Source organism: Zootoca vivipara, chromosome 10, assembly GCF_963506605.1.
Source record: "Zootoca vivipara chromosome 10, rZooViv1.1, whole genome shotgun sequence".
NCBI classification, from domain to species: Eukaryota; Metazoa; Chordata; class Lepidosauria; order Squamata; family Lacertidae; genus Zootoca; species Zootoca vivipara.
The window spans coordinates 23,240,887-23,265,689 of record NC_083285.1 but is presented as its reverse complement, the minus strand read 5'-3'; the positions used below and the strand labels follow the sequence as shown (position 1 = coordinate 23,265,689).

Here is a 24,803-nt window from a genome sequence, read left to right as displayed (position 1 = left end):
TTTAGCTTTTTCATCTAGAGCAAATAAGTGTCTTAACACTTAAGGGTTCTTTGTATATGTAAAAACAATGAGCAGTATCCCGTGAAGTCGTTGCGCTGGCACAAAGATTTCCGTCTTCATAACAGAACTTTCCTCCCTCTCTTCTCCTCTCCTCACACCCCATGCCTCCCCAAATCTGCTCTGGAGTCCTTGTGCTGACAGAACAACTTTGATGGATCCTGCCCTCTAGCACCATCTGTGTAGTAAGACAAAGAGATAATTTTAATTCCCAATATGTTAAAGGCATCAGCCTGTCTCAGTAACCAGTTGCTTTATGTAAAGCAGATGAATCCGCTTGCCCATTCAGCAGAGTACGATACTCTCTTGCATGTATGTTTTGAAACTTTTATCAAGCTTGAAACTATTGTCACATTATCAAATTAGGCCAAGAAAGACTTTTTTAAAAAATCATACATTTGGTACTTTCCCTAGTCCTAATATTTTTTCCACAGCTGCTACACCTCTTTTGTTGCTTTCCTTCCATTACTAGTTTTATAGTTCCTACATGAATGTACAGCTAATATTTTTTCCCTTTATCCTTTATGAATTACTAACTTCCACTCTATACTTTTGTCTGTTTTGTCATTATTTTATTGTACATTAATTGACACTTCATTGACCATTATCAAGAAATCCTCTTAAGAAGCTAAACTTACTACAGTGACTTCATAAAACACACTTGCACAAACACCATCTTCCACAGTATATATTGTCTGCGTCCTGTTCTGTGTTATTCTATATGAGCACAACTTAAAACGAACATTTTGCAAACAAGAAAATACAGTGGTACCAAGGGTTAAGAACTTAATTTGTTCTGGAGGTCCGTTCTTAACCTGAAACTGTTCTTAACCTTTAGCTAATGGGGCCTCCTGCTACTGCCGTGCTGCCACTGCACAATTTCTGTTCTCATCCTGAAGCAAAGTTCTTAACCCGAGGTACTATTTCTGGGTTAGCGGCGTCTGTAACCTGAAGCATCTGTAACCTGAAGCGTCTGTAACCCGAGGTACCACTGTATTCCCCATATCCCTTGCAAACAGGTGCCCATTTGATCAAAGACAGCATTGGTTTTTATTTCAGAGCATTTACATGCTGTTGTTATACATTTGAGGAATTCAGCAGGTCACAATTAAAACATTTCTATCTTTACATTTCAAACAATACATTTATAACAAGCCGCTGTATGAATTACTAATGAGCAGCCGTCTGCCTTTTTATATTGGCATTGTAAGCATTATCCTCCTAATGCAAATCCTGTTGGTTTCAAATGGGGAGAGCTCAGCATTGCCTTAATTATTCCATTGAAACTGATGGTGCTTTAAAGCAGCACTATTTTTTCTAGAAAAAGAGGTGCTGGAACTAACCCTGAACGCCTCCCTTGCTCTCTTATAATGCCAATGGTGTTCACCTGAGAGGGGCAGGAACTGATTTCTGGCAAGTTCCTGCGGAAAAAAAGACTTGCTTAAAAGTGCTTAGCTGTGGCAGGATTGCACCCTTAATTTTTTATTAGTAATCACTGAGTAGACCAGGCATGTTGCCTTGGTATGAAAGTAAAGAACAGGACAACATTCTTACCTTGACATTGTTGCCTTCGGTGAATATTGTTTGCAAACCTCGGAAACGGAGACCTCGGAAACGGAGGTAAAATGGAAGTACTGTAAAGTGTCTGGTGAGGACTAGCTCATATTGGGGGAAATGGAAACGGCTGAGGAAGGAGAGGGCATCCTAATAACACTGACACTGGATCTGTTTTCATGTTGTTACTTCAGATAAAGAAATTACATGATTAGATCTGCCTTACAGTATAAGTGAACTTTTTTATATATTAAAAAAGATGAGCCTTTGAGACAAAAGAAAATATGTTGTGTCTCTTTCAAACGCCTGCCTTACTTTAAGTGCCACCATTTATCAAGTTCTGTTTACAGTGTAAAGTCTTTAATGTGGAGCTTATCATTGGGATCCTTTGATACTGAATCCTTCCCAAACTGGCTCTTTGAAATGCCTTTGTAATGATAAGGTTTGCAAAAGTGGCAGGTTCTCTGTCGCCTCATGCTCAAGGGCTCAGATAAAAGAAAAGATTACCTTGCAGGGAATATCGAATATCTTTTGCACGAGTCTTTCCCCCTCATTAGAATACCCTCAAAAGTGTAACAGAATACAAAGCCTTTAGCGTTTGAAAGTTTAGCATAAAAAACACAAATACATTGACATCCCTGGTCCTAACTGTATTTACAGCGATGTAAATCCTACCTTTCAGTAAAACTAGGCAAGTTCCACCATACAATCTATATGTAAGTTCCATAGAAAGATATGAGGCATCCTGCTAGATACAGTGATGTAAAATGCAAGTCTCGGTTAGTAGCCTTAGAAATGTTTCCATTTGCTGAAAATAAGAACTGTATTAATTTTTGCTTTGGGGGAAGTAAGGCTTCTGAAGGTAAATCTTAAATACAACTACAAATGAGCAGGCAAAGCATTACCTGGCGACTTATTTTAGGCTGCCCTGAGCATTTGGGTCTAGCTGCTATTTTAAGTTCCCATTATGGCCCACCATGTAGTAGTATCACTCTGCCACATAGCTGCCAAGTCTCCCGTATTCCCCGGGAAACCCCCGTTTTTCCAGCTGTCCCCAGCCGAAAAAATGGATTTTTTTTGTCCCCCCCCCATTTATTCTGGCGCAGCGGCCATTTTGGAACTGGGCGGAGCATGCTCAGAAGTGACTTTTGATGCTGCTTTGCCCAGTTCCAAAATGGCTGCAGCGCGACTTCTGGTGCGGCGGCCATTTTGGAACAGGGCAGAGCAGCATCAAAAGTCACTTCTGAGCATGCTCCGCCCAGTTCCAAAATGGCGGCAGCGCTACTTCCGGTCTGCTACTTCCGGTCCAGTCCCTTATTTCTCAGGCTGGAACTTGGCAGGTATGCTCTGCCAATGTGGGAAATTTAAATGTCTGCCAAGCCCAGGGCAGATCAGGGCAAGAGAAAACAGAAAGATACAGTGGTGCCTCGACTTATGAATTTAATCCGTTCCGAAGGCACCTTCGTAAGTCGAAAAATCCGTAAGTCAAAAAACGCCATTGGAAACGTGATTTCCCATAGGAATACATTGGAAACGGAAAAATTCGTAAGTCGAAGCAACCCTATCTAAAAATCCGTAAGTCGAAAAACCCCTATCTAAAACTGCCGCGGTTTTCTTCCGGATGTCGAGACATTCGTAAGCGCACGGCCATTACCCCCATTCGTAAGTCGAAAAATTCAGTTGTTGAGTCGTTCGTAAGTTGAGGTACCACTGTAATTGTTAGTGATAGGGTGCTCTGGTACTCACCAGCTCTGGTATCCACCTGACTTTCCAGTAAGATTTCCTCCCACCGCTATAAGACTGGTGACAATTAGAGTAACGAATCATACAGAGATGAATGATTCCACAGAGGATAGCTACATCGACGTGCTATTAAGCACGCAAGCAAAATGGAATGTTTGGGTGTCAGGCCATGGGAACAAATAACAGTACGTGGTCACTGTCAACATCAGTGGTGGTGCCAGGGCAGGACTTGAGGGTAGAATCCGAGGAGGATCCACTTAGCAGAGGGAGCAAAGGGACCACCAAACACAGCAGGGCTGACTTCAAAGTAAGCAAAGCAATACAGAGATATTCTGTAAGACTGTTAAGTCTGGACTCCAAAATTATGTAACTGCATCACTGGCCAACGTGTCCTGTTTGAGAACTTCAAGTCTCACATGGCTGACCACACAGTAGAATCCTATGAGTTCAGGAGTAAGTGCCACTATCTTCAATAGGGCCCACTCCCTTAAGTGGATTGTGGCCCAAATGGACCTGATTCAGCATAGCAGCATTTATTTGCCATGCAATATTTGCACCAATAATTGGCCAAGCTTCTGCTATGAAAATGTCGTTCGAAAGCCAAACAGCTAAGAATGTTTGATTCTCCTTTCTTTTACAGTGCTCTGTATCCTGCGGGAAGGGTGTAAAGGATCGCGACATATATTGCGTTAACAACTTCCAAATTAAACTAGGGGATAATGTGTGCCAGCATTTAAAGAAGCCTCGAACCCACAAAGTTTGCAGAGCTTCCCGATGTCCTGGATGGAAGGCCAACAGGTGGAATGAGGTATTTTTTAGTCTTGCAGTCAAGTCACGATACTGTTCTGCAGCAGAGAGAGGGTCATACCTTCTGCAATGAAATATAGTACCTAACTTTTTTGTACCGTGGTGCATCCAGTAGAGTTTGGCTCATATGGTCCAATCTACTATCTAATGACAGTTGTTATTTATTTATTTATTTACTTATTTGTTTAATCCGTTTATGGACCAATTAATATAATAATAATAATAATAATAATAATAATAATAATAATAATAATAATAATTTTATTTATACCCCGCCCTTCCCAGTCAAGACCGGGCTTCCCTTGTTGCGGGAAGCCAAGTTACAGGGAACCAGGCAGAGGGCCTTCTCGGTAGTGGCACCCGCCCTGTGGAACGCCCTCCCACCAGATGTCAAAAAGAAAAATAACTACCAGACTTTTAGAGGACATCTGAAGGCAGCCCTGTTTAGGGAAGCTTTTAATCTTTAAGAAATTAGTGTATTTTAATATTTCTGTTGGAAGCCGCCCACAGTGGCTGGGGAAACCCAGCCAGATGGGCGGGGTATATAATAATATATTATTATTATTATTATTATTATTATTATTATTATTATTATTATTATCTACAGCCCTTCCTTTATGATTAAGGCAATGCGGTCATATATGTGTCCTAAATTATTACACATCATTTTTCATTGCGCCGCATTGTGCCAATACAGTTCTGAAGTTAATTAACATTCTGGGGAGGGATGTGCCTTGCGTCAGCTAATGCAATTGATGGAGGTGACTACAAAGCAAAACACATATAGAGGATCTCCTCTCCTTTCATGCTTACATACAGATCACCATAAAGTTAATAGTTACGACACAAATGAGTCTGGAGAATAGAAACTCCAGCTCTCCATCTGCGATTTTCAAATAAAGTTAATGGAAACAAGTTGTGGTATGTGCTTTTTTCACTCACGTACAAGAAGGCTATATATTCTGCCTTTTCAAGAGGCATACATTTTAGGAAATGTGCCATAGAGAATTAACATTAAAAGGCTGCAGAGGAGGGTATGACTTTTTTTAAAAAATATGAAACAAATATGCAATGAAAGGGTGGAGGCAATAATGGCTAAATATGATTCAGTCATTTTTGAAGTCTGGAAAACATTGGCAATGGTAAGATGAAGCTGCTTGAAAGCATGTGGCCTTTGATTTCTGTGTGTGAGAGAAAGCAAGTGACATCAGGATGTGAATAAATTCCCTCTTTACCAGTTACATGAATGCCACGAACGAGTGGTAGGAAATAAAGAGAACATTTGCTCAGATGCTTTTCAGCCCTCCTTATAAGCCTGCACAGCTCTTGACCGGCAATACATGCTAACAACCATATAGTGTGGTTTTCTAATGCTGGAACTCTCCAGTTTTGCCTACACAACAAGGGATGGGAGATAATTTTGATTCAGCCTGCGTTTAAAGGTGAACTTAATCCACATTTCCCGAAATGATCTGCAAACTGAGGTTCGGCCATCCTTCACAATTCACACTTCCCTGAATTTTGCAATGCAGTTCTTCAGCCAAGTGATGTGTACAAAGATGCACAAGCCAGGGTAAAATGTGCATATAGATGCATATATTTTACTGAAAATAACATAAAATGCATTATACTAGGGAAAGCTGCTTTGCAAAAAAAAAAAATAGATATTGGGCAAAATTGCACACAAAAAGGTGGATTCTAGGAGAAACCATGAACTGATGTGGAAATCTAAACTTAAAATCGGAAAAATGGGAAACTGAGAGAAAATGACATTGATATATTTCCCCATATATGGCTCGCGGGTGCAATGGCTCACAACTGACAATTGCCTTCCACTAATAGAGCAGGATTTTCTCTGCTTTCCTGTGCTGTTTTACAGCAAAGACCTATACTTGCCTACTCATAAGTGGACTTACTCCAAGGTAAGTGGGTAGGCTGCAGTCCTGTCTCCATTTACCTGGGTGTAAACCCCATTGATTTATTTTGGAGTACGTATACCCTAGCAGAGTTAGTGATTATAAAAAAGTATGAATGTTGTATTCCTAACAATACATACCTGGGTTAAGCACCATTGAGCTCAGCAGGACCTTCCTCTGTGCAGATATGGTTTGGATTGCCCTGTTACAGTATTACATCTCATTCACTCATTTCCCTGGTTCTTCTATGTTTGTGTGTGCGCATTTATTTATTTCAGTGTTCCGTGACCTGTGGAGAGGGAGTTCAACATCGGGATGTTTACTGTAGGTTGAGAGGCAGCGGTAGAGTTGATGAAGCGCTGTGTAATTATCTGATGCAACCACCTAGTAAGAGGCCTTGTTGGCTGCCTGCCTGTGTACAGTATTACTGGCTGACTGACGAATGGCAAGATGTAAGTATGGCCAAGAAGTAAGCACCCTGCTTGAGATTATTTAAACCAGTTACAGATGTCTGCAGGTTTGGCTGCAGCTACACTACTTGTTAAAAAATATTTGCAGTGGGAAGGCCGCAACACTGTGCAGAGAAAATGGTAACACTGTGACATGCAACACTGTGTATTATTTGTGCATTCTGCTGTTGGCCCACATATTTCCAGTTTGTCAACTTCAGTCCCTGCCAATGAAGATGCCCGTAAAGTGAGGTGGGTGGTGACACTACTGACACACGTGTTTTAAGGATCAAAGGTGATCTGTTGGAGAAAGATCTGAAGGTTGCTTTATGATGTATGACCCTATGGCTCCATTAATAGGGTGCCCCAAAAGTGTAAATGGGGCAAATCGAAACAGTGATACATTTCGCTGCTCTGGGTTTTCCTTTACAACTCTGAGTGGCTTTGAATGTCACAAGGACACACAGGGAACAAGAAGGGATTTTGATGTGAACTTCCTTATTCCTTATTCCGTTGACTCTCGGTCTTCTGTGAAATAGACATATTTCTATTTTCCAGTGAGGAAAATCCAAACGCCTGATTGAGGAACAACTTGAACTAGGGCAGACAGGAAACATGTAGCTTCCATGTGATGCCAACTCTGAAATGCTACTCTTAGCACCAACCACTTAATATCATATATAAAGCTTTAATAAAAACGAGTAGCTACAGAATTCCATTGTTTTCAGAGTGGCCACATTTGGGATGGGCTTCTCTGGGGAAAAAAAAAACCTGGCTTCAGAAATATAGTCTATCTTACAGGATTTGTTCTTGTCATCTTCAGTGTTCTTCGTCATGTCAAAAAAGGGAAACGTACCGCAAGGTGAGGTGCGTGGATGAAAACGGGATCCAAGTAAACGAAAGTCTCTGTGATCCTGGCGCGAAACCTCCATCCAGCAAGAAATGCAAACTGGCTTCCTGTAAATATATTGTCATTACAGTTGACACCTCACAGGTATGTATATGTGCATTTGTGACCAGGTGTCTGGTTTTATACCTGAAAACAGCAGATGCATTTTTTTTTTAAAAAAAGCATGGGAGTACAAACAGTCTCTCCTACCAACATTTCAAAAACATTCATTGAATTCTCTCTGCTTCCACCAATTCAGTTTGCTTTTATTATGGTGTATCGGCCTCGGAGCTGCTTTTCCCAACATGAACATCTACTTCTGTTGAAAAAGTTTTGTATTTTGCGGCATGTAGCCTAAAGATTTTAGGGGCTGCCATACAAAAAATGTCTTCTGCAGAGCAGCTGCCAGCCTGAATTTCTGAGGGAGGTGGAACCACCAAGAGTTAAAATCCTATGCCTGCTTTCTTGCGAGTAAGCCCATTGAAATGGGGACTTCCTTCTAGGAACATGCACAGGTCAAGGTTGCAATAAGTATAATAACAATTAACTTCATGTGCCTTTTGTGACAGTGATTATATTATTTTAGTGTCCCGCTGGTTGTTATCTTGAGAACCAGCAGAAGACCTCATACTGTGTAGAAGCCCACAATGCCTGGAGCAGCCATACCAACAACCTTCGAACAATAGCATACAGAAATTGCCCACTGGCTCAGTCACCATTGATGAATAGATGTAATGTTGCGGTGTGTGCACTTGCGGCATCATGGAATGTGGGGAAGTGGAGTCAGGTGAGTATTGACTTGGGAAGGTTAAGGTGCCTCAGTACAGGAAGTGGCCCCCACTTTGATTTGTTTGTTGTTGTTGTCTAAATTATTTCTACGATCTCTGTTTAGTGTTCAGCGCCTTGTGGAAAGGGGACAGCAGGAAGAAGAGTAGAATGCATGACCCAAAGTGGTTCACCCAGTGACTTGTGTCTGTCACATTTGAAACCTGCTGCTAGAAGGATTTGCCATGCAAAAGACTGTAAGTAATTCAAATATGTGCAATGGATACAATGGAATGCTTCATTCACACACACACAAAATGACATGACACGTCTATTTTTAGGTGAGATGGTAACCAGCTGCAAAGAAATCCAGATCAGAAAAAAGATGAGAAAGGATGGGGAATATTTGCTAAACATTAAAGGAAGAAAGATAAAGGTATTGTTACTCCTTTTATCTGAGAGGGGAGATATGTGGAGGAAATCCATCTTTTTCTAAAGGAATTCTATGTTTCTATTGTAGATTTTTTGTTCAGACATGTGGCTAGAGGATCCCAAAGAATATCTAACACTGGCTAAAGGGGAAGCAGATAACTTTTCAGAAGTATATGGATATAGGTACTGTGATTTATTTTTTATTTTTTAACCTTTCTTTATATGTAGATATATTCATATGTAAGTTGCAGAATTATATGTCTGTTCCTTTTTATGTTCTGAATTAATGTTGAAGAACCTAGGAATTTATTTTTAATGTGAGAGTTAAAGACATGCTTACGCCTCTCTCTCCATAATATCAACAGGACTTAAAAGATGTTTAGTGTTCCTGGATTGTTTTCACAGTTTTTAGCTGCAAATCTGTAGGCCCTCCATGTTGTATAATGTAATGGAATAGCACTTTGCTGTGATGAAAGCAAAAACTAAAGAGCGCTTATTTGTAGGCTGCAAAATCCATACGAGTGTCCTTTTAATGGAAGCAGACGGCAAGATTGCTTGTGCAGAGATGACTACCCTGCAGCTGGCTACACCATTTTTAGGAAAATAAGAATTGACCTCAGTTCTTTGGAGATTAAAAGTGAGTCTTTATGTAATAATACTTTGTTTTGCAATGATTGAGTGACTGTTAGAAACACAAATTGTATTCCCAGTAGTCCCCTTTTGAAAGAAAAAGGTTTTTTTCCCCACCCTGTCTTTCATTAGGTAAAGGGACCCCTGACCATTAGGTCCCGTCGTGACCGACTCTGGGGTTGCGCGCTCATCTCGCATCATTGGCCGAGGGAGCTGGCGTATAGCTTCCAGGTCATGTGGCCAGCATGACAAAGCCGCTTCTGGCGAGCCAGAGCAGCACATGGAAACGCCGTTTACCTTCCCGCTGTAGCGGTTCCTATTTATCTACTTGCACTTTGACGTGCTTTCGAACTGCTAGGTTGGCAGGAGCTGGGACCGAGCAATGGGAGCTCACCCCGTCACAGGGATTCGAACCGCTGACCTTCTGATCAGCAAGCCCTAGGCTCAGTGGTTTAACCCACAGCATCACCTGGGTCTTTCATTACACAATGATATATTGGAGGTGATGTGAGATTCTATGAAATCCCTTCTCAGTGGGGTTTGATTTGTGATAGGTTTTCGCGTGTGCACATCATTATGGTGTGATGCTCGTATCAAGAGGCGAGCTTGTATGTGTAGCCTCTCCCCAAAGCAGCCGGCCACATTGTTCTCTCTTCTCATTCTGTGCAAAGGCAAAACTTGGTGCGGTGCTAGAGATTTGTCATCCGATCTCTGCTCTCTCTTGACTTTTGCAAATAGCAACCACAATCCAGATCAAGGCTGTGGTGCAGGCAGAAATGAGGCTTTTATGGTTTTCCTAATGGCACTAATATCGACATCAGACGGGGAATGACAGTGGAAAGAGCTCTCCCTTGTTGCCACCCTCCCAACCTCCCTCAGAGGGGGCACTGGGCCTCCCCTGAAGGCTGCAGGATCCAAGTAGGTTCGTGTCAGGAGAGGCGCTCTGAAATGTACTCGGAGTCGAGAGTGAATTTCATGCTCTTTATTCAGCTCATAGTCATCAAGGAGAAGAGGAGAAGAAGAATGGCTCTTTTCCCAAAACCATCTGCTTATATACATTATTTACACAATGGGCCTTGCGTGATTGGCTACTTCAGGGCTACACCTGTGGGCCAATTATATTGTGGATTGACTTCTGCCTGCAGCCTGATTGGCTGCTCCTACAGGCCAATCAGGTAGCAGATTCACTTCTGCCAGCCGCCTGATTGGCTGCTCCAGCAGGCCAATCAGGTTGCGGATTCACTTCCACCTGGAGTTGGATTGGGTAGCTCCCGCTGATTCTGAATCCTATTGTTCTAGGATTCAGCTCAGTACATAACACGCTCCAAAATATATGGGGATGGACAGGGCTTTATAGGTCGAAACCAGCCCTTTGTATTGGATATGCAGAGGCAACCAGTACAGCTTTCCCAAACAGTCTGCAAAGTCAGCCCCACATTGTAGCAATTCAATATAGCACTGAGTTTCCCAGGCCATAGATTACTGCAGCGAAGGATATCCCTGCCCTGATAGGGTGATAGCAACTTCAGAAAGGCTGTTTTCAGTGGGGAAATAGCTCTTTGGAAGGGTCATACTTCGCCTCCACTGTTGTCCTGATATGGAGCTACACACACACACACACACACACAGAGAGAGAGAGAGAGAGAGAGAGAGAGAGAGAGAGAGAGAGAGAGAGAGAGAGACAGACCCACGGTGGTTGCTATTTGAAAGAGTTTAAAAGGGACCTGAGAACCTATTTAAGCACTTTCGTAGCCATGTCTGGTCCAGCTCTTAAACGAGATGCTTTAAGGAACTGGGGGGAAAGAGAAACAGAGTGGTATAGTTCCATGTTTCCCATGCACTTAGGCCTCCACCAACTCAGAGTTCTGAAGGCACAGGGCAGGGCTGGTCCACCCATGAGGCAAGCTGAGGCAACTGCCTTGGACGGCAGGATCCACAGGGGCAGCAGATCTGGTCTCTAGGGAATGCATTGCCTGTTGCTGCTACTGCCACTGCTGAGGTGGCAGCAACAACTTTGGCGCTTTTCTTAGAGACAAGCTCTGCCTCCTCCCTGGCAGCCTCCCCATGCTGCCTCTACAGCAGCCTCTTGGTGTATAAGAGGTACTGCTGGTCCCCCACCCCTCACCCTTGTTCCCAATGCAGATCTTCACTCACCCCTTCTTCCATGGGGATGTGAGTGGTGCTGTGGTCTAAACCACTGAGCTTCTTGGGCTTGCCAATCAGAAGGTTGGTGGCTCGAATCCCCACAACAGAGCGAGCTCCCGTTGCTCTGTCCCAGCTCCTGCCAACCTAGCAGTTTGAAAGCACACCAGTGCGGGGCTTCCTGTTTTCGGCGGTGAGAAATGGCTGACTCCCACACGATTGGATCTCAGCCGTGATGGAATTCAGGGTTGATATGGGGGAAATTAGCCCTAGCAGACTACCCAGGGTGGGGGAGGACTGTCTTGTAGACCCGCAGACCGTCCGAGATTGTCAGCTTGCATCGGTATCAAGGGGCAAGCGGCAGGATGCTGGGTCCCAGAGCACGACACGTCTGGCTCTCTCCGAAGTCACTCTCATAGCCGGAAATATCTGTTTGATAAAATAATTAGAATTGGACAATAAACAGACATAGTCTGGACCAAAGAAGACTAAGAAAAAACCTGCAGAACTGCACAGTCCCTGGTGTTTAAGCTCGAACTTCAAAGAGATTCCCATCATGGTGTTTGGATTACGGAGGTGATTGGTACGTTCTTTTTCTTCTTCTCAATACCTACAATTGTTTTTCTATGCCAAGCCTCATTAAGAAACCTTTTTTTTAAAAAAAGTACAGATGGACTTCTGTTTATAATTAAGTATTCAATTGTGCAGCTTTACTTAGACTTGAAAGACTTGATAAAGATAAAAGAAGAAACAAGAAGAAACAAGATGGCACTTGTTAATACGACGCAGCACGAAAAAATGAGAATTCCTCCCTTTTTCGAGGGAAGTGGGAAATACTTGCTGATAACATACATTGCATCTGTCTGCAGAATTTCTTCATTATGAGTGAGAGAGAAGGCTAAATGTATGTCTAGCAACCCCCCTTCTAGGGCTCAGAGAGGGAGATTGTGTGGTCTCCGGGAAAGCTCATCAATCACCAAATGAATATCTGTGGAATACAGTTCATTTACATTGCAATATTGCAAACAGTATGCTCAACAATGGAAATCAGTAATAACTTAACAACGTGGAAGTTACTGCATCATTAAATTTCAAACAACAGGATTGTTGTCCTGGATTGGAAGATTGGAATGAAGTCAGGAAAAGCTGCGCTGGCAAATAGACAGTTGAAAAAATATATATACACAAATAAAGCTGTACTTGATGGATGAAAGGATATATGATTTCTGACATGATTGAGAATCGCATAGCCAGGGACGGAGAACTTTAAAGCGTTAAGATCAGAATATGGAAAATGTGAGAACAACAAAAAGAAGGCAGGAACGAAAATATTGGAGATATACTTCAGAGGTCCAGACTATGGGAAGCCTGGAAAAATTAATAATTAATAATTTGGATTGTAATTTGGTTAGGTTTTTATTTTAGTTTATTGTTTTTAATTGGATTACAATGATTTGATGGATATGTTAATTGGCTGTTTTTATTGGAAAATCAATAAAAATGATTTAAAAATAAAAAAAGAAAGCACACCAGTCCAAGTAGATAAATAGGTACCACTGCAGCGGGAAGCTAAACAGTGTTTTCATGCTCTCTGGCACTTTTCACGGTGTCCCGTTGCACCAGAAGCGGTTTAGTCATGCTGGCCACATGACCTGGAAAGCTGTCTGTGAATAAATGCTGGCTCCCTCGGCCTAAAAGCCAGATAAGTGCCACAACCCCATAGTCATTTTTGACTGGACTTAGCTGTCCAGGGGTTCTTTACTTTACCTTCCATGGGGCGGGCATGAATCAAGATAAATTAAACTAGTTCTAGTTTTGCTGTCCATAACGAGCTTTCACTTTTGCTTGCTAGCCACCGACTTCCGTTTTGCTCACACTATACTTGGGAAGCCCGTTCCTTTTGCCACGGCTGGAGACTGTTACAGTGCTGCTCGATGCCCACAGGTACGTATCAGGGATAGAGATGGGACTCGGTTTTCCTTTGTCGTGCATTTTTTTTCAATCCATTAAGTATTAGCAGCCTCATACCCAGTGTTGCTCAGGAACCGTAAGAAATCAAAAGAATAGTGCAGTTTTGAAATCAGTGCAGTTTTTAAAGGCTTGGCCTGCCATCTTGAGTCAAAACGGTGTCCAACTGTATTCAAACATAGACGAAAACCTTTTCCCTTGTTCTCAGGAGCCATCATGCCATATTTGGTTAATATCACGGAAGGTATGAAAAGTTAAGTTTGCCAACATGTTTGAAAATTGTGTCCAACTGGACAACAAACACTCCTTGATCTCAGAACCAAATGTGATTCCAATATCTCCAGAAGTGTCCAAACAATGAACAAACAACTTTCCAACATACTGTATATAGTTGATTTTGTTGAAAACTTTAAATACCCAAATTTCCTTCTTTTCCTGCTTGCTCCCTTTTTATTTCATTTCGGCATCTTCTTCAGCTGGTTTCTCACATTTTATTTGTTTCAAATGTTCTGTCACTCCAGTAATCAGAAGGACTGTAGAATTTGGCTTCCCATTCATTGCATTTGATGGGGCACATTCCCAAGCAAGTGTGAGGAATTTCCAGCCCTTGGCAAGCACTGTAGAGATGTGAGAATTTTCCAAGTGCCTGGCAGAAATCAGTACCGAAATCCCATGAGGTCTTCTGTTCCTGTTCCTTTCTTTTTTTTACCCTGACCCCCTCTTTCCTTGAAATCCCCACTTTCTGTTCACCTGCTCTTTCACACTTCCTTTGTCTTGCCACTTCTTGCCGACCCCCCCCCCCCCCGGTTTGCATCTGGAGTTTGCAATGCAACACTGCCCTCTTGTGATTTCACAACTTCTCTTCAGCAATTGTGCCCTAGGTTGGAGTCAAGGCAGTCTTTTTCAGAGTGGTACGACAGAGGCATTGACCTAATCCAGACGTTTTCAACCTTTTTTGAGTCCATGGCTCCCTTGACCAACTGCACTCTTTCTGCAGCTCTCCTGTAGGGAAATGTGCTCCAAGCCTCAGAAGTCCCTTGTCTGCAGAGCCAGCAGCCTCTTGCATCTTTTCGGACATCCTCCCTTGTAGAGTGTTCCCTCAACCTCCTCTCCTCTCCCCTGACCAGCCCCAGAGGCACCATTTGCCTGCTAAGCTTGCAGCCAGGGCTGCTGCAACAAACAGCTGTGCAAGCCTTTGGGAGGCAGAGATGTGAGAAGGCATCAGAGGAGGGAGGGAAGGAAGGGGGGACAGAGGTTGGTGTTGCCCGAAGCACCCCTGATCATCATTCAAGGCACCCCAGGGTGCCATGGCACACTGGCTGAAAAAACACTGCCCTAATCCATGGCAGGTCCCCCAACTTTAGGATGTATTTAGGATGTAACTTTTAGAAGGCAGCCCTGTATAGGGAAGCTTTTTATGTGTAATGTTTCATTATCTTTTTATATATGCTCGAAGCTACACAGAGTACCTAGGATAACCCAGTCAGATGGGTGGAGTACATATTATTATTATTATTATTATTATTATTATTATTATTATTATTATTATTTCAAATATCTAACGTGGTAGTGCCTGGTGCCTGTTGAAGTTGGGCTGGGGGCAGGGGAGCCAAAATGTGCAATGCTGGACAGATGGCCATGCATTGACACACACCCCTTGACACACTTAACAAAAGCACACACACATACCTGACAATGTTTCTGCCCACCTGACACTCGCACATACAGCTGACACACTCTCTCTCTCTCTCTCTCTCTCTCTCTCACACACACACACACACACACACAGAGAGAGAGAGAGAGAGAGAGAGAGAAATTAAAGCAGGCACCCCCAAACTTCAGACTTCCAGATGTTTTGGACTGCAATTCCCATCATCCCTGACCACTGGTCCTGTTAGCTAGGGATCATGGGAGTTGTAGGCCAAAGCATTTGGAGGCTGCAGTTTGGGGATGCCTGAATTAAAGGATGGAATGAAGGAAGGAGGAAATACTAAGGGCCTTATACACACGGTCTCAAAATTTGGCTTCTAAGTTGCTTGTTTCTTCATTTTTTGGGGTAGGAACCATGTGACATTTCTCCTCACTGGGCGATACGACAGCTTTTCTGGAGCTAAAATCTGCTTTTCAACCAATTGATACCGTAGTTAGAGCAAAAAGATTTTCTAAATCGATTACACGTCACTGTGCTGTTTGCTACATTACGTCACCCCCCCCTTATCCCCCTTTCTTAACTCCTCTTTTGTGATGCTGCCCCATACCCTCTCCACCCCACCTCAGGCCTCCTTGTCTCATCTTTCTTTTATTGCCGCTTCTGCTGTTTATTTCTGGGCTCACCTGCACAAATATTAGCAATATTACTAGCCATGCTCTAAAGCCGATCTATATGTTCTTCTCTCTCCACTTGAAAAGGGGCAGTTTGGCATCAATCTGGCAGGCACTGGGCTGAGGCTATCCCCTACGGCAAAGTGGATCGCTCAGGGAAATTACGTTACAGTTCAGATACACAAATCTCAAGTAAGTCTGTTTGCACCAATGATTATTTGCAAGGATGGGGTGTTTGCTCCAGTTGGTTCAATTAGCAGCAAAGGAGCCTTGAGTCAGGTACTAAGGAGTTGGAAAGCGTCAGGCATTAAAGAAGAAGAAGAAGAAGCTGTAAAGACTTAATCTCGGAAAACGTCTTAAGCAAGAGAACAAGGAAAGTGGCAGCAGACATCTGGAAGAAGCAGGCCTGTTTTAAGGCAGGGCGGCAGGGGTGGGGGGTGGAGGAGCGATTTGGAGCTGCCTGCCACATGGCACAGACGGAAAGGACATGCAGGTCAATGCTTCATCTCCTTCCCATGATTCCTGGTTCTCAGACAATCTGTGCATCACTGCAGCGATGGGGTGCTCTTGTTTCCAAGGCAGCTTATGAGAGCATGCTTCTCATGAAGTGATTTTCTGTTCTTTCCAGGATGATACTAAGATATACGGAAGATGTGGAGGATTATGTGGGAAATGCATTCCTAATGGAAACACTGGTCTCCAACTTCAAATAAACTAGAGAGAGAGAAGGAGGAGGAGGAGAAGTCCTTAAGAATTATATTGAAGGTGCTGTTATTTCCTCAATCCTTTCAACTCTGCAATGTTCGTTTACTCCGAATTCCTTCTCCTCCTCCTATGTTAATTGGAAACTCTGCTTCTTGCCACACCCGCAACCTCTGCCACAGGTTGCTGGGCACATTCTTAAGGCCATTTTGCCCCTTTAAAAGGAGAACGGACCCCTTGGTGTTTTATGCGCACACCTAAAACTGCGACAAGTGACATGAACATGGCAAACGTGATTACAAATGCACTTAGCATATAAATACATTTCTCTGAGACCTGGGGTTTCTTGCAGCTCCCTAGCACTCTGAACACACTGGCTGAATGTATAGTGAATGTACATGGGGACGTAGCCGGCTCCATCCTGGGCATGTTTATTTAACAGTCTGTATCCTGCTCTGCTGGGGCTTGGGACCTGCAGAGAAAATGGTAACGAATAGCAGAGTCTCAGCAAGGTGACTGCGGAACTTTTTTGTGGGGTATGGCCCCTTCATTGCAAATTTAGGGGGGGGGCTGGCTCCCCAGCCCCCACCACTTGGTGCTGATGGAAGAGCCACAACTTCAAGCCAATCCAGTGTACAGAAGACTTCCCTTAAGTGTGACACTGGGGCATCATCTGAATCAGAGTCTTCCTCGGGGCAACACTGGGACTCTGAGGCAAGGTCCTGTATGCAAACCAACCTTGCAAAAAAGTAAAGTCCCAACCTGCATGTTCAGGCCCTCTCTACGCAGTTTGTACGCACATAGAAACCAAACACATGGAGGCCAGGGAGGTGGGGCTTGCTACTACGATTCCATTAGAATCATAGAATCGTAGAGTTGGAAGGGACCCTGAGGATCATCTAGTCCAACCCCCCTGCATTGCAAGAATATGCAGCTGTCCCATACGGGTATTGAACCTGCAACCATGATGTTATCGGCACAACGCTCTCACCAGCCAAGCTACTATACATGTGATCGCCCTGTGGAGGCGTTCCCCTTGTGCACATTTCACTTGCACAAGAGCATTCTCGCCCGACCCCCTGGCAAAAAGAAGAAGAGAACCTGAACTGGCTTTTTGTAAAGTTGTTTATTAAATGAATAAGTTAAGGTCCTTACTACTGTACAAAACAAAGAGTTCACATTTGCTAAGCTGGCTTGTTAGAAAGCATGGAAGGTGTTGAAATGTACAATGTCCAGCATAATCCTAAATATATTTAACCATATTTAAATCCCTCTAGGTTCACTGGGACTTACTCTCTAGTCAGTTGGTTTAGCATGGCAACTGATCAGATTTGCAAAACCCTGCTAGGGATTATATTTGCCCCCAGATCTATCTCAGAGAGGTGCATATCAATCTACTTTCTGCTGATACAGTTCCTGTAGCTTTCCTCATTGTGCCCTGTCCTCTTTTCACATCACACTTTTGGTACTTACACAGACGCAGCAGCTTGGCTTCAGAAATCTCCTTGGCACATGCTTAGCAACGTTAATGTCTATTGTGGCTAAAAGCAAGTAATCACATAAAGGAAACCAGCATAGTTCTGAACCTAATGTTAGCGATCCTACCTCTCATCTATGTACTATGAAAACACTTAATTTTGTATGTTATAGGGTTTTTTTATTCTGTTTTGTGTGTACACACATACACACACAGAAATATACAATGACTGCCCAAATACTTAAAAATGAATGCCCATACTATATGTTAATGAAAACCTCTGTTGGATCATTGAAACTCTCATGCAAGAAGCTATGTAGGAAGTAGAGCTCATTGCCTTTAGGGAGATCTAGTTTAGATTTCTAGTGCTCCTAGTGGTCCTCGTTCAGATGTCCTGCTTTTTTTCCACATCAGGAAGTCATTGTTCTGAGTTTTGTCTTTATGAAGTGTTCTGGTTGTTGGACTTGCCAGAAACCCCAAATATTAATATTACATTGAATTTAGACACTATTTCATAACAAGTTCTCAGGTATTTGGAATGTATAGCATATATAGTACCATTCTATTTCCTTTGTGATGCCTACTGTTGAAGGCAAATACCAGCTAAAGGTACAATCCTCATTCCATTCAAGCCTGTGACAAACACCCCATTCATCTTAATGGATCAGCATTGCAACCTAGACAATTAAACCAAATACCGTCAACTGCCAGTAAAGCATTGGTAGAGGGAAAAATGGCAGCTATACTAATATCACCCACAAAGATATTTAAAATAAGGGCTAAGTCATACCACGGGATTTTGAGCAGTTAACTGCCTTTGAGCTAACACATATAGATAACTATTTTGGGACCTCTGTATCAGAAAAGTATTTTTTTTGCACTATGTGCCTTATTCTAGTTGTAAACATGAAAACTGTAACATTATTTTCCTAGAAATGTTTACATTTACAATACCTATGTTATAAATTATATAAAAAAACTTTATGTAATAAATATGCCATGTGATCACTGCTTAAATACACTGCTTAAATACATTGCTGATGTGTCAGCAAATCACTTATGGGATGGTTTGTGCAAATCATTCAGCGTCTCTTCAACCTTTGACATTTTTCTCTACATCGGGAAGATGTAGATCGGGAACAGGGCTGTTCGTAGACCGAGGTACCACTGTATACCTACCTGAGAGTAGCGATGTCAGATAATTCCGATGAACACAGAAATGGGAGCAGAAATTGCTGGCGTTCTCTTATTCCTCCTGCATCTGAAATGGAACTCCATCAAGGGAATATGATCGTTACTGTCGGTCTGCAAATGATGCAGAACTGGAAAAGAAAGCCCTGGTCTTAGGGCATTACAGTGGTACCTCAGGTTACAAACGCTTCAGGTTACAAACACTTCAGGTTATAAACTCTGCTAACTTGGAAGTAGTACTTCGGGTTGAGAACTTTGCCCCAGGATGAGAATGGAATGGAGCGGCAATGGCAGCAGGAGGCCCCATTAGCAAAAGTGCACCTCAGGTTAAGAACGGTTTCGGGTTAAGAACGGACCTCCGGAACAAACTGCAGTAACCCAAATGGAAGGGTACCAGAACGTGAGTCACAGAAGCCTGGTTACCTGGAGCCAGATAGCAGCATCCCTGGGATACCAACCTGTGCTGGAGAAAGGTACTGCAAGTCATTGAGGAGACTAGTGCCTCCCATGTAGGTAATGGATCAAAGAGCACCTGGAAACAGAGGCCTCTCTAGGCTCCCTCGTGCCCTTGGCAAAGAGACATTGGCCACCCAGGAGTCAGCTGCATAAGTTTAAAAACAGTGTTTTAAATATGTTATAAACATGCAACACCAGAGCACAAAACTTTACTATCCAATTTGACAGATTTTGTTATAACAATTTAATTTATGACTTATTTATGGTGGGTTTTCCCACCCCCAGAGCAGTGGAGGAGCCCCCCAGGGAGCATGTGGGCAGGCTCCTAGACACTCTGAGCTAGAGCACAGAGGCATGATTTTCATGACCACCACACCGGGCCTGAGACCTTGGCGGAGGCCAGCTTGGCCAACCCCTAGGTGTGCCCTTGTTGCCAAGCTACAAGGCTGAACAGGTTGAACACCACTCATCCAGACAGCATCTCTGTCTTGTCTGGCTCTGAGCTGTCCTCTAGCTCATTATCACAGCCAGACGTCATATCCATGTCATCGTGTTCCTTCGAGATCTCCTTGAAAGTTCTTGGAAGCCACATCCAAATTCACAGCTTTCACTCCATCTTGCTGGTGCTTTGCTATATTGAAAAAGATGCTGGTGGAATCCAGTTAAGTCTATGTTGTGAATAAATGTTTACAGTCAGGGATCTACATTGGTTCCCAGTATGTTTCCAAGCACAATTCAAATTGTTGGTGCTCACCTTTAAAGCCCTAAATGGCCTCAGCCCAGTATACCTGAAGGAGTGTCTCCACCGCCATCATTCAGCCCGGACACTGAGGTCCAGCTCCAAGGGCTTTCTGATGGTTCCCTCACTGCGAGAAGTGAAGCTGCAGGGAAGCAGGAAGAGGGCCTTCTCGGTAGTGGTGCCCACCCTGTGGAACAGGCTCCCATCAGATGTCAAGGAAATAAACAACTAGCTGACTTTTAGAAGACATCTGAAGGCAGTCCTGTTTAGGGAAGTTTTTAATGACTGGTGTTTTAATGTATTTTTAATCTTTTGTTCGAAGCTGCCCAGAGTGGCTGGGAAAACCCAGCCAGATGGGTGGGGTAGAAATAAGTTGTTGTTGTTGTTGTTGTTGTTGTTGTTGTTGTTGTTAGTGTTAGTGTTGTTCAGCTGGGATTGCACCTCAGTTTTGTTGTTCACTGCAGAAAAGATCTGAGGTGTTGGCCAATGACTTTCTTTGTACTTGAAAGTCACAATGACATCTGCTTGGAAGATGGGAAAGTGTGGGGAGGGGTGAGGAGGCCAGCTCCTTTGCCAAGGTAAACCAGTGAAAATGGAAACCTTGGTAGGGGCTCGGGCTCAGGAGATTCATATTTTAGTGCATGTATAAAATTCCGCTAGACAATTTCTTCTTCAGACTGAGATGTTAAGGTAATCAGCATTAGTTCACAGGGTGCTATACAAAGGGAGGCATTGTCCAGCTTGTAGGCTATGTCCTGGGGAAAAAGTCAGAAATGTTCAGATGAATTTCTGAGTTCACGACTACAGAAGGAAAGACGGAGTTTGAACAAAGCAAGAAATGAATGCGAAGTCTTTCACCTAGATCTTTAACTTTCAGTACTTTCAAGGGAGTATATTTCACTGTTGTGACTTACTTCAGGACATCCTAAGGCTAAGCTTTAGGATTCAAAATGGGAAGGAGAAAGTCATCACTTTTTATATTTGATTTTTTTTTAAAAAAAACAACAACAACCAGGAATGGCCAGCCTCTGAAGTCTGACAAGACCATATGTCTATAACATCTATATCGAATCTGACAATCTGATATGACTGAACATATGTGCTGCTTGGTTAAAACGTGGAATATTGAAATGAAAGCTTCAGTGATATCATGTTCATGTTGAATTTCCATTCCATTACTTAAGTGAAATGACAGAAAACTTATAGAGCACTTTTTATTTTATTCTTATTCTTATTTCTTTTTTGGTGTGTGTGTGTGTGTGTGTGTGTGTGTGTGTGTGTGTGTGTGTGTGTGTGTAGAATAATGTGCACAGCCCCATCTAGTGGCTATGCTTTACATTGTTATAAACTATGCTGATTCAAAATAACCATCCTTGCAATTTAATGCACAGATGTTAAGCCCAGTGGCCTATAAACAAACATAAGATGCTTTCCTGGAAAAGTGCAGTTTTTTGTTTTGTTTTTGTCTGTTTGTCTGTCTTGGGAGATGATGGAAGAGAGTGCCTTTGGGGGTAAAGTCAAGGAAAGTTACAACGCCTGCTGTGGCTGTAGAGACCAAAAGAGAAGAGACATGTTTTATTGCAGGTGAGGCAGATGAAGGCATCCATTTTTGCTGCTACAGGTATCCTATGGCATTTCTTCTCTCCGCTCTACTCTGGTCACTGCTGTGGATATACAACCTGATTGTCTCCAGGCACTGCAATCGTCTGCAAGGGATTCCCATATGGTGGGGTTAATGTTGCTGGCCTTCTGTATCATGTTGAGCGATAGGCCAAGCTTTTCATGAGTTTCTGTGAATATATTTAGGATGGTTTGGAGGTCATCCTCTGAGTGTGCACACACTACGTTGTCATCAGCATATTGAAGCTCTAGGGTGGAAGTTATGGTAACCTTACTCTTTGCTTTCAGCCAACTCAAGTTAAAGAGCTTTCCATCTGTATGATATATGATTTCTACCCCAGTGGGGAATTTCCCTTTGACAATGTGTAGAATTATGGCAGTGAAAATAATAAATAGAGTTGGGGCGATAACACAACCCTGTTTAACACCTGATCCCACTGTGAATGGTTCATTTTGAGAGCCATTGTTATCTGTGATTGTTGCTGTCATGTTATCATGGAGGGGCCAAAAGATGTTCACAAATTTATCTGGGCACCCATTTTTCAGAAGAACAGTCCACAGGGCATTACAATTTACAGTGTCAAAGGCCTTAAAAAAGGTAAAGGTAAAGGGACCCCTGACCATTAGGTCCAGTCGTGACCGACTCTGGGGTTGCGCGCTCATCTCGCATTATTGGCCGAGGGAGCCGGCGTACAGCTTCCAGGTCATGTGGCCAGCATGACAAAGCTGCTTCTGGCGAACCAGAGCAGCACATGGAAACGCCGTTTACCTTCCCTCTGTAGCGGTTCCTATTTATCTACTTGCATTTTTGACGTGCTTTCGAACTGCTAGGTTGGCAGGAGTCAAAGGCCTTAGTCAGGTCAATAAATGCTGTATAGGGGTTGGTTTTGCTCTCTGCATTTTTAGTGAAGCTGTCGAGCAGAGAAAATCATGTCCACTGTCCCCCTAGAAGGTCAAAAACCATTTTGGGATTCAGGAAGGGTATCCTCGGATATAGTTAGGAGCCGGTTTGCTCAGATCCTTGCAAGAATTTTGCCGGCCACAGCTGGTGTTACCCCAGCCACTCTGGGCGGCTTCCATCAAATTAATGAGCAGGCACACAGATATAGTGAGATACATTGTGTTCCTGTTTACATGAAAGTCATTTGCAAGTAGGAACGTTTTAACACAGATCTGTGCACTCTTTTGTCCTTTCCCCCTCCCCTTAAAAGAAGAGTTAGTTCTTCTACGTTACTCAGAATAAGAAATGCAATCGTTCCTGGTTGGCTGGAGATCGATGTGTTCAACACTAAATGTGGTTTTCACAAAATCGAATGTGATAGGGTATGCCACCATTTGAGGCCGATACTAATTGATACTGCTAGGTAGAAGTTAGGGAGGACAACAGCAGGGGTCGCTAGAGCAAATAGCTGATGGTGCTAAAGCCAATGGTAGGTGGAGACAACTGCTGCATTTTTATAAGGGCAACACCAAGAATAAGGATGAGCAGGCGGACAGCTGGTATCTCCCTATGGCAGGTGGGACTGACTGAGCATGGCGTGGATTTTCTGGCCCATTGCCTCACTTGCCCTAATGAACTAGCTTCCACTGTGTGCCACTCTGAGTGTACTACCCTAAGCAAGAAAAATGTAGCTTTCTGACTGCTTTGTAAAGTCTCCCTTGTTCTTACATAGCCTACAGTTTAACACAAATATTAGGATTTTCTTTTGCGGAGAAAAGATGGCAATAATTTTGAGAATAGCAAGTACATAATCTCCGCATCCTTGGGCCTTTTTTTTAATGCTTAAGCCCATAGAGGAATGACTTGTTTGGCTTCAGATCCCTTTTTAACACATAAAGGTTTTCTTTTACAGTTTGTGGCAGTTCGTTTTACAAGGCCTCGGCTTCATAGGTATTGGGTGTGTTTATTCTGGCTGTAGGAAAAGATTCTGTGCTCTGTTTTCTGATAAGTTTCCCCTTGAGTTCAGTTATGACAGATCTCCCTTTGAATGTGCTTTGCTGAAGAAAAATACCATAGCACAAGACAGGCATCTCTGGCTATATTATATTTATGTCTGTAGTCTGTCCTTAAACATCAACAGCTGTGCACACATTGATCTGGCGCACGGCCGATTCTCCACTACATCCAAGAAACACTTTTCGAAAAAAGTTTCTTGGGGATTATGTCTACATTATTGCAATATGATTTCCTAGCCTACACATATTTTTCCAATATTATCTGTATTTTTATTTATTTTGTAAAGATGGATAACGATACTGGGTTGTATCCAATGTTAACCATACTCTTTGAAATTAAAGGGGATGTCTAACTTTTAATAGGTCAACTCTGAGTAAAACCTGGTAAAACCCAAAGGCTGTAATAGGAAACATAGACAATTGTTATTTGTAGCTGTAATATTTGCAGGCAGTTTGGGAGCATATATTTGTGGCTTTTTGTTTTTAAATGTGCTTCCTCTCTGGATAGGGAGAAGTGGGAAAGTTTTCACCATCTTGCGGTTGATGTTCCATTCCTTTGTGTCGTTTCTGTTGTGTCACACTTACACATAGGGTTTGCAACAGAGGATTTAGACCTTGACGTACACAGGTTCGCGTGGATTTATCTTGGGATTGCTAATGGAAGTTGGCTTCTGCACATTAGGGATGGCACAGCTGTCCATTTCATTTTCTCTCAGTAGGCAAATTTATATTTCAGTTCTCTGAGAAGAGTGTAAGTAGATAAGCCAGTGTGGAAATGATCATGTGCTTACTTTATTGGCTGTAGGATCCAATAACATCAGTAGGAGTAATTGCCAAATAAATGCGATTAGGGGTTTACAACATGAAGTAGTGTATGGTGGTAGCTGTGGTGGTATTAAGTTAATACTGTTGCATGCAATACCTTAGTCTAGCCACTCCGGGTCAGTATTCCTACATCTGAAAGGCCAATGCCAAAATGGCCAAAGAG

At 42.9% G+C, this 24,803-nt stretch overlaps 1 protein-coding gene across 5 annotated transcripts in view; it reads left to right on the top strand.

Moving 5' to 3' along the window:
* The window catches only part of ADAMTS20 (ADAM metallopeptidase with thrombospondin type 1 motif 20), a 75,726-nt gene extending 56,855 nt beyond the window's left edge, over window positions 1-18,871 (top strand). For all 5 annotated transcript variants that reach the window (XM_060279614.1, XM_060279615.1, XM_035127996.2 and 2 more), the window contains 11 exons: window positions 3,995-4,162; window positions 6,356-6,529; window positions 7,350-7,520; window positions 8,002-8,202; window positions 8,308-8,437; window positions 8,522-8,616; window positions 8,701-8,795; window positions 9,116-9,249; window positions 13,237-13,328; window positions 15,762-15,866; window positions 16,303-18,871. In XM_060279614.1, coding sequence (XP_060135597.1) covers window positions 3,995-4,162; window positions 6,356-6,529; window positions 7,350-7,520; window positions 8,002-8,202; window positions 8,308-8,437; window positions 8,522-8,616; window positions 8,701-8,795; window positions 9,116-9,249; window positions 13,237-13,328; window positions 15,762-15,866; window positions 16,303-16,392 — 1,455 coding nt within the window. In that variant the 3' untranslated portion in view covers window positions 16,393-18,871. The remainder of the gene's footprint in view (window positions 1-3,994; window positions 4,163-6,355; window positions 6,530-7,349; window positions 7,521-8,001; window positions 8,203-8,307; window positions 8,438-8,521; window positions 8,617-8,700; window positions 8,796-9,115; window positions 9,250-13,236; window positions 13,329-15,761; window positions 15,867-16,302) is intronic.
* Window positions 18,872-24,803: the final 5,932 nt, after the last annotated feature.